Below are 10,176 nucleotides of genomic sequence, written 5' to 3'. Positions count from 1 at the left end.
GTCTCCCTGGAGCCTTCTCTTCTCCAGGCTGAACACCCCAACTCTCCCAGCCTGGCTCCAGAGCAGAGCTGCTCCAGCCCTGGGATCATCTCTGTGGCCTTCTCTAGACTTGCTGCTGAGCAATACATCAGATCTTCCTCCAACCCACATTAACAAATGTACCCAAGGGATTTCTATGGCACAGACATGATAAAAAGAGACGTTGCAGGCATCTGGGGAACCTGCTGCACTTACAATCAGTGATGGGAAGGAAAGCTTACCCCACCAGCTCCCCTACTGTGCTAGTGAGTCAGAGCTGAAGCAATGTGTGGAGCACACTAAGCAAGGAAGGCAGGGGGGTCTGCTCCAGAAATGTAGACCAAGTGGAGGGTAAGAGTCCTACTGCTTCATAGTTTGACAATTCCTGAATGTGACAGGCTGCTAAAGAAAGGTGTGCCCAATAAAACTGGGGTGGAGGGATAGAGGGTGCATTAAGTTATATCCAAGGTTTGTAGTCAGTACAGTCAACAAAGGAAGAGAAACTCTGGCTCTGACCTGGAATGTCCCAGATGCTCCCTTCCCTGTGATTTGCTCTAACTGGCCCTTCTCTACAGCTCTCTGCAGGGCGTTCTTCAGCAGCTGAGGCCTGAAATACAGGAGGATAAAGCTTTACTGACACAGACTGGCAGCTGAAAACACAAACAGAGAAACAACACTTCCCACAAAGCAGTGCTTAGAGTGGGATCTGCCTACAGATAGACATTTTAAATGGAGCTCTGTCAGCAAGTGCTGATTACAGGAGAAGAACAATGTACATTACTGGGAATTGAGCTGCAGAGCTCTCTTGGTGTCACTGTGTACCCAGGAACAGACAAGCCTCACTTGGAAGGATTTACACATTTTGAAAAGCACACCTGGACTCGGTGGGCAAGGAGTCAGTCAGCCCACAGACAAACAAGCACTTGCACAGGGCTTTCCTAGATTTGGTTCCTCCTCATGCCTTGACCCATTCCATGTGGGCAACCAGAAAGGTTACTATGAAAGCAGCCAGAACCAGGTGGGACAAGATGCCAAAGACAGGCCTTCACATCCAGGCAGCTAAAGGGATCTGGTTTTGGTTAAGGATGGAGATGTGCAGAGCAAGGCTGATGTCGGTGGCAGGAACAAAGATTGGGTGTGGAGGGATGCAGTAAAAGGCACAGCTTTTCCTCAAGCTCTCCTGCAGGCTCTGTGAGGCAGAGCACCACCTGTCTGCTGGAATACTGAACAATCAGCAAGTGAGGCACAGCCAGAGGAAGGCCGAGTTTCACTGCTGCTCTGCAGCTCTGCTTGCCAAGGTGAATTCCTGCACCTACCTTATATCTACCTTGAGTTTGGGGTAATACTGAGACACATATTTCTTGATCAGGCTGTAAGAAGCCTCCTTGGGCTCACAGAGGCGGGTGAAAGCCAGAGGCAGGACATCTTCCAGCTTGACTTGCTGCTCTGCAGTCAGGGCTGAAGTGCTTTTCTGAAATACAGACACTTTTACACATCAGTGGGGTGTAAAACTCTGGATTTTCTGAACTAGCAACGCCCAGGTGGGGAGAAGTGCCCCTGACACTGGCCACAGATCTGGAAAAATCAAGTTTTGTAGGGCAGCTCTTTAAATCGACAATTTCTAAAGTTTAGCAGATCAAGTACAATTGAGCAAATGTGGTTGGATTTTTCATAGGAGGAAAGTTTTACACATATAAACTGCTGCGTGTTTAACCACATCTGCATTTTTAACGGTTTCCTTCCTCTTTCTACAGACACTTTCCTCTAAAACCCTTCAATGGTACAGGTGAAAGTGACAAGCTGACATAAAACAAAAATCAAAGGCAAGACCTTTTGGAAGATTTGGCCTGTGGCAACAAATGAACAGCTGAACAAGACTGCTTTTTTTTTTTTTTCACTGGCAGAATGAAATCTTGCATGAAGCCAACACTCCTGAATGTTCCTCCATCCCTTTGTTACTACAAGGTTATGATCAGAAAAAAAACAAAACAACAAAAAAAACAGTCTGTTCTTTTAACAGAAAAGACAGTGGGGAAATGTGCTGAGGTTTCATGATTTTGATGCTGAACAGCAGCCTTGCCACCAGTCAGTCAGGTGAGGGTGCTGCTCACCCAGCCAGCTGCTCAGCTGTGAGCTGAATTCACCAAAAAACAAAAGCAAGCTGTTGGTTTTGCTGCAACACAGAGAAAGTACCTAGGAACAAAGACACCAATATGCTGCAGGTAAGAGTGATGTGTTAGCAGTTATCAGGTGCCTTGCTCAAACTTCTGGTGGAGCCAGTGAGATCTAGCTGAAAAGGAGTGACCCTGCCACTAGTTTCTGCAGTGCCCTAGTACCAAGTGTGTTGCTGCTTCCTTCAGTTTAGGGCTTCAGTTTAGGGCAGTTTTGGTCTCCCCAGCAGGCAGGAGATAAGGACCAAGGGCTTACCAGACTCTCTGGGCTCACCCATCTAAGCCACAAGGGGATGGGCAAATCCAGCAAAGCATTTTGTAACTGCAGTGCTAGAAACGTGTTTCACACACCCAGAGCAGCAGGGGGTGGAGAACAGCAGTGCTGGAACTGAGGACATGGCTCAAAAAAACCCATCACATTTTACCACCTCTGAGCAATATACACCAAACATCAGCAGCTTTCTTCTAGAGCCTTAGGACATTTTCTTCTTCCTCCCTCTGCCCTCAAAGCTGATGGAAAAGTGTTCATCTGTCAGGCCTGAAGACTAAGGTCCACCATTTATCCATGCAACAGATAGAACAGAAGCAGCAGCAGCATAAAGCTCTCTTACAATACCTGAGAGGCATCTCTCTCTACCAGGTAAAAACAGAAGAGGAGCTTCATGGTTACTCAGTTTTCTGCCTCTGAACCAAAGCCCTAGGGGTTTGACATAAACATTTTAAAACAAGGACTTTGATTATTCTGCTTGGCTTTAACTGCTGATACTAGCTTTCTGATTCTGGTTTTAGTGGAGCAGGTGTTTACTGTACTTGGGGAGGAAAAGTACAGCAATGAGGTGAACACTTAGGTTGGGGTTTTGCATGTGGGTTTCAGTGCAAGATTTTTTAGAGCAATGTTTAAAGTGATCCATCTTACCTTTCTGTCTCTGGCTTTTGGAACAGTTTTTCCTGTATTGGACACCACCACAAAGCTTCCAGAAGCTCCCTTTCCTTTCACCTAGATGAAAAGGAAGTCCATTTCAGTCTTTAACAGAGTAACTCAGAATAACAACAACCTGAAGGAGGCTAACTGACATCATTAGGCACATTTTAAATGCACTGTCATCCTGGGGATGGGCTGGTTTGTCAGAGGCCTGACTTGAACCCACTGAAACTTCAGTAAGATCAGAAACGACAGCCAGACATTAATAAAATCCTCTGCTGTCCTGAGCAGATCATCCTACCAGATATGACAGTGTTAAGAGAAACAGGCTGCTGCAGAAGTGACACCGCTGGACTCAGTCTGAAGACACATGCTGCTGCAATGCTGTATGACACAACACCAAGAAACAGTCATAAATTGCACAAAAGGCAACAGTGCAAAGTATCTGACTGACAGAACAAGGCTGGAATTCTGCCAGTGTCTAACAAAGTAGAACCAGAGGTTGACTAAGCACCATGAAGGAGACCATGATCATCCCAGAGTCCTGCTAAGGGGGGGCTTAGGAAACTCCTGTGTCATTCAGTACCACCACCCGCACAAAGCAACTCTTACCTGCCTGATGATTCCTCTCTCCAGCTCCCTTTTCAGTGCCTGCTTTAGAAGGTAACCTCTCCTCTCTAGCTCCAGGGAAGGGTATTTGTGGATGATGTATTTACGTATTGCGACCACCGACGCACCAGTCTTCTGAAAGCAAGCCTGGAACAGGGGCAAAACGTTAGAAGAAACCACTTGCCCTGGAATTATACTGCAAGAAGAGAGACTGCCCTGCTCCTGATCAGCCCAGGATGTCAGGGCTGGCCTGTGCCCCACTCAAGAGGATAAAATACAATTGAAAAAATACTTCACTTTCTCCCTCAGAGTGGCTGGAGAGCAGAAAATACAGGAGCAGCAAACACACATCAATTGCTCTCCAATTCTGAAGCAGACACCTCCCACCAGCCCAGGTTGCTCCAATCCCCATCCAACCTGCCCTTCAGCACTTCCAGGGATGGGGCAGCCACAGCTTCCCTGGGAAACCTGGGCCAGGCTCTCACCACCCTCACAGCAAAGAATTTCCTCCTCATGTCCAAACTAAATCTCTTCCAGCTTTACCCATTCCCCTTTGTCCTTTCACTCCCTGCCCTTGTCCAAAGTCCCTCCCCAGCTTTCCTGAAGCCCCTTCAGGCACTGGAAGATACAGCAGCTGGAAAAGCCATATTGCAATTCCAACTGATGGAGCCCAGGCCTCCTGTGAAGGGCACTGTGTGAACCAAACCTCAAGGGGACAGCAGTGTAACTACAACACAGGCCTTTTCCTAGAACCAGGAGGACACAGTAAACCAAGACAAGCACTACTTTGGAATGCAAGTTTACAGTATCTCCATCTGTCCTGAATCAGAAACAGCTAAAGCTGAAAACAGCACGCATGAAATAGATGGATTAATCAAGGTAAATCAAGTTAAATATGACTAGAAGGCACACCAAATTAAATAATGACAGCAATCAACCACATTATGTCATCATAGCTGTTTCTAATAATGCAATTTGGGAGGGAAACAAACTCTAAACAAAGAAATGAACTACAGGGCCTCTCATCATCATCATGGACTCACATTTCACCTCTGTGGGTTCCAGGCAGAGGATGCCTGCCTGCTAACAGCCAGCACTATCATCTGCACCATCAGCAAGCTGAAATGGTGGATTTTGGGTGCACAAATTATTCTGCTTTGCTTCAGAAGAACAAAAGAAACATTTATCTCCTGCTTACCCTGATGGCCTCAGTTAAAATCGCATCCATTTTAGGACGTGAGGTGGCAGCCATCTGAGTTTGCTTCTGTGCTCTGGCTAGCTGGCTAGCAGAAAGAGTAGCCCATGCAGGAATGGTCTTTTTCACCTTCTTCTCCTTTTCCTTAGACTGGTCTTTCTCACTTAGGAAAAACACAAAGCAATTGGAAGACAAGAGACACTGTCAAACAAGCCAACAAGCAGAAACACAACTACAACAAAGCCCAGAACATTTGACACTGAAAAGAACATAAGAACATTCTGATGTTTCTATCAGAAAAAAGAGACCTTTGATATTTACCCTCACACATGTTCTAGAGCAGAAGGTACACTTGATTACTAGCTTCTTTCTGAGAAACATGAGCACCTTTTTAAGGGACTCATCCTATTTTCCCCATCTCTCCCATCATCTCTGCTATCTCTAGAACCTGACTTTCTACACAATTCTGCCCAAATATCTGAATTCAGCACCAAACAAGCCTTACTCCTTTTTGGTTTCTTCTGAGGACTTTGTTTCCCCCTTCACTTCATTCTCAGGTTCCTTTGGCTGTTCCGATTCATTGGATGCAGCAGGCAGGGTTTCAGTCTCTTGTTCTTCTCCAACAGAGGCAGATTCCTCTGAGGTGACTTCGGCATCTAGAAATATATGAAAATGCATCAAGTTCCTGCCTAAAACTAGCTCCTGTTCTTCAGGAAGGCAGTGGGGGGAATAAAACTTTAAGAACACACCCAAAAAATTATTCCCCACTAGGCAATTTTTGTCTTTAATTTAAACAGATGATTTATTTGAATGTAACTTAAGAAGTTAATGAAACTACTGAAAGAGCTTCAATAAGGTGCAATCAGCCATCAAATGCCAGAATCACTTCAAACAGAATCAATGAACTAATTTCCTCAGTCCTCCACTAACTGCAGAAGTTACTGTTGCCACCATCTCTCATAAGAAAGTCCTGGGTGGGGGAAGGAAGGGGAAATAAGAACCAGGAAACACCAAGAATTTCCCCTTGGTTGAGGTTTATGCATTTTCAACTCAAAAAGGTGCAAAACCTTACCTATCTGTAAGGAATCTGGACAGATACAGACAAGCAGCTTTGTTTACAACCAACTTATCTTCAAGAGCTGCTGTTTGCACCACACCCTGTGACACCTGAAGGATTCTAACTGTTCAATCCCATTTTATTCACACTTGGCAAAGCCTTAGATGGCATGTGCATTTGCAGAAGCACTCCTCTATCAGCAGGAGCAAATCCAGTCAGAAATCAACTTACCAAGCAAATTAACTCCAGTATATTTAGCTGAGAATAGCTCAGAGATAGGCTGCCTGCTGGGTAAGATGCATATAACCTGTCGTTAATCACTTTTTGGATCAAGAGCTGCCTGCCATGGCTGCTCCATGGGCATGTTCTCTAGCCCTGAGAAGGAGCTTAAGCAGTCCCACTATGTTCCTCTGCAGAGTTTTCCCATGGAGGCATCATGAATTAAAAATATGCAATTTATTTATTTTTGACACCAAAGAGGAGGGAGTCAGTGAAAGTGAAAAGCAAGTCAGTGAAATGAACTGAGTATGATACTAAAGCGACACATTCTGAGAAACTGAGGTGAAGCTGCCAAGACCAGACACATTAATATTGGACTAGATTTTATGACACATCATGGTAAAAGCCTTTTGTTCATGAAAAGGAAAAAAATTAAATACTTTGTTTTGCCACTCATTAACTCCACATTTTGATCTGAAGCTGTCTTCTGACACTACTGAAACTTCACTATTTCTACCCGGATTGGATTAAAAGGGCCTAGATGTAGCTGTATTTTCCTATCTGCAATGTTAGGGCTTTACCACAGGGTATGAAGGACAAAACAAATGGGTTCAGACTGGAAAGAGAGGCTGCAAAATACAGCTTCCCAGTAATCCAGGAAAAGCCTGTCAAAAGAAGCTAAGCATTAGTAGTATTTTAATAATGGCAGTAAGGTGGGTTTTTTTCAGGAGTTTCAGAACAAAAGCCTCTCTTTGGCTCCACATGAACAATTGTAGAACTATCACCATACCTGCTTTGACCTCTTCACCTTCAGCAGGTTTGCTTTTGGGAGGAGTTTCCCTGGAAGAAGAATTCACCGTGCGGCGGATCGGCATCGTGTCGTCCTCAGCTTTCTGGAAAAGGTTCGGAAAATCAGGAGAGATACTGGGAAGAGCCAGCAAGGTTTAGAGATGGGATTAAAGCAAATCAAAGCAGTGTATGTAGAAATATTCTGGCTACATTTTAGATTTTTCAGAATTTTAATAAAAGACTGTAACCCTCAAACCAGCTCTTTGAAGCATACTAGGAGAGGACAGATTTGTGGTTTACAGTTATAAAAGAAATAATTTCTTTTCTATTCCAGATTAAATTAGATGAGCATTTGAGGAGTCTTACAAACACGTCTCAGGGAAGCAGGGAAGGGGAAGGAGAGTGCCTTATCAGCCTCCCAGTTGAGTTTCCTACAAGCAGGGGAGAAAGTTCTGAATAACCTTCAGCAGGACTGATCCAAGGGCAAGCTTGGAGAACGGGCCAGCCCCTACCTCACTTAACTTGTCCGTGTGGATCAGCTGAGCTCCCGTTAAGAGTGGAAGCGCCTTATGATGCACGGGTTCAGCTTCAGACAGATCAGTCGCCATTTAAATTAATTTCTAGCCCCAAGTGCAGGGAACACTGTGGAGCCCCAGGATTTAACCCCAAGGACTTTTTCCTAATGGTTTTCACAGTGCAGTGAGGAGTCAACCTGAAGTACAGAAAAGATGTGGTGTGAAAATTAACAAAACAAAAACATCTACGTCCAGGTCTCTAACAAACTAAAGATTAAAAAGAAAAGAAGGATAAATGAGTTACAGCTTATGACTAACATAACAGACAATCAACACTTGCATTCAACCACGATGCTAAAACATATATGCAAACTCGAGTGCTATGAATGTAGCAGAAATGGTAAAGGTGTAAGCCAGACCTGCAGCCTGCTCCATTAAAACATCTCTGAAAGAATAACAAGGCTCTTGAAATTAACAGAAAGCATTAAGGAAAAGCAGACATTGCACTGTGCCTAAAGGAAGGTGGTGAGGTAACAGGGAGGTCGTTCACTTTGGGTAAAAGCAGGAGCTGACTCATTGATCCAACTTCTCCCAGCCAAAGGAATTAAACCATTCAGTCTGCTAGGCAGAACACACATCCATGGGGACTCAAAACCATGCCCCTCCCAAACTAATCCCCATGCAATTTAGAGAAAGGAAAGAGTCCTTGAATAGGAAAACAATCAAAGCAGCAGCCTCCAGGCCTTCTACAAAAAAAATTTAAGTTTCACAAAACTCTGCTCCAAACACATCCAGCATCATAGGCACCTAACGAGTTAAGCTTAGTTTAACCCTCATTAAGACTCACTCCTCACTATCATTACAATGCTAGAGCCCTTCTTATCTGCTCCATCAGCCTCTCCAAAGGAGAGATGTTAGGATATTTCCATCACAAAACACAGCGTTTACATGATTCTTCACTCTCACTTCTCAGCGCTCCCTTTCAAAACCTCAGAAGCAAAACCTCTCTTCTAGCACACCAGGGCTGGAGCCAGTCCCCCCACTCCAGGTTCCATCCACAGATCAAGCCCCACACTGCCTTCCTCCTTTCTTTCTTACAGAGAAAAAGCTAAATGCTCCCAACTTCTACCCTCTTCTGGATGTTTTCTTTTGCTCAGATGAGAAAACAAACACTTCACATAAACGTTCAACTTTCACAGGTATTTCCCCATCGAGTGTCTTCCTCTTGAACAGAGACATAACATCACTCCTGGCACGGTTTTCAAGATGACTTGCACCCCAGTCTCAGCACTTTACACTGCATTCTCCACTGCAGGAGTAGATGCTCCTTTCCACACCACTATCACCATCACTACTCCCTGTTGACCACAAATACAATCTTATTACTCAGCAGCAGGGACTCCTTATTGATTGGAGGGATTCTCTCTACCTCAGTTACTTTCCCAGGGAAAGCCAGGCTCAGCTCATCTGCAGAGAGCATTTTAGTTACACCTCCAAGCTGTGTAGGGAGTTTCCACCTTGAAACCAGCAGCGGGGAGAGAAGAATCAAGGGGAACACACATTAAGGTATGAGGGGTTCACATGGATTGGTGATGAAAGAGGCTGCATTGTTGTACCTACAAGATCCCCTCCCCAGATAATAAAGTGGGAAAATAATAAATCTATTCACTTGTGGGTGCAGTGTCACACCAGGTGCACACACCCAAGGCACAACTAAGAGACTTGCATGGAATGGGTTGGGTTAGAAGGGACCTTAAATATCATCCAGTCCCAACGCCACTGCATGGGCAGGGACACCTCCCACCAGCCCAGGTTGCTCCAAGCCCCATCCAACCTGCCCTTCAACACTGCCAGGGATGGGGCAGTCACAGCTTCCCTGGGCAACCTGGGACAGGCTCTCACCACCCTCACAGCAAGGAGTTCCTTCCTAATGTCCAACCTAGATCTCTCTTCCAGGTTTAATCCATTCCCCCTCATCCCAACCCTCCCTGCCCTTGTCCCAAGTTCCTCCCCAGCTTTCCTGGAGCCCCTTCAGGCACTGGAAGGTGCTCTAAGGTCTCACTGGAGCCTTCTCTTCTCCAGGCTGAACACTCCAACTCTGCCAGCCTGGTCCCAGAGCAGGGGGGTTCCCTCTGTGGCCTCCTCTGGTGTTGCTCCAAGAGCTCATCTCAGGCTGATGGCAAGAAAAGGACTAGACACATGGCCAGGTAGCACCTCCACAGGAGATGCTCTAAAAGTCATGCATCTTGCTGACACTCTCCACAATGCAGTGTTTCTGACAGCTCCAGCCTGTCAATTGACTCCTGCAGCACCTGTGATCTCCTCTAGCATCCAACAGTCATCCTGAAAAACAACAGTGAACTTGCTCTGACCCAGCACCAGTAAAAGCCAATGAGGGGAATAATGCTGGATGTTTTTTTCTGAGACAAAACAGAAAAAACAACACAAGCTGCATGCCAAAAATAAAATCAATGAGATGAATGAAGCTTTCTTATGAAATTTCACAGTGGGGAAAAAATACTAATGGGCAATTAAAACATACAAACTACAGGCCAGCACTTTTTAATTATTTTTTTTTAAACCTATTTTATGGGATCTTCCTCAAGTATGGAAAGGAAGAGGGAAAAAATAAAAATTCCACCAGGCTTCAGCTCAGTATCAAATTACTTTCCTAGCAAACA

The 10,176-nt window shown here is 45.1% G+C and overlaps 1 protein-coding gene across 1 annotated transcript in view; it reads right to left on the bottom strand.

The window, feature by feature from the left end:
• The window catches only part of HP1BP3 (heterochromatin protein 1, binding protein 3), a 13,746-nt gene extending 6,051 nt beyond the window's left edge, over positions 1–7,695 (bottom strand). Inside the window, exons 1-8 of the mRNA XM_009995742.1 lie at positions 7,493–7,695; positions 6,982–7,084; positions 5,421–5,571; positions 4,919–5,078; positions 3,724–3,867; positions 3,106–3,186; positions 1,335–1,489; positions 535–625 (exon numbers count right to left, since the gene is read on the bottom strand). Coding sequence (XP_009994044.1) covers positions 535–625; positions 1,335–1,489; positions 3,106–3,186; positions 3,724–3,867; positions 4,919–5,078; positions 5,421–5,571; positions 6,982–7,084; positions 7,493–7,588 — 981 coding nt within the window. The 5' untranslated portion in view covers positions 7,589–7,695. The remainder of the gene's footprint in view (positions 1–534; positions 626–1,334; positions 1,490–3,105; positions 3,187–3,723; positions 3,868–4,918; positions 5,079–5,420; positions 5,572–6,981; positions 7,085–7,492) is intronic.
• Positions 7,696–10,176: the final 2,481 nt, after the last annotated feature.

Source organism: Chaetura pelagica, unplaced genomic scaffold, assembly GCF_000747805.2.
Source record: "Chaetura pelagica isolate M959 unplaced genomic scaffold, ChaPel_1.0 scaffold234, whole genome shotgun sequence".
Taxonomy (NCBI): domain Eukaryota; kingdom Metazoa; phylum Chordata; class Aves; order Apodiformes; family Apodidae; genus Chaetura; species Chaetura pelagica.
Note: the sequence above shows the minus strand (reverse complement) of the source record. Positions and strands in the feature narration are given on the sequence as shown.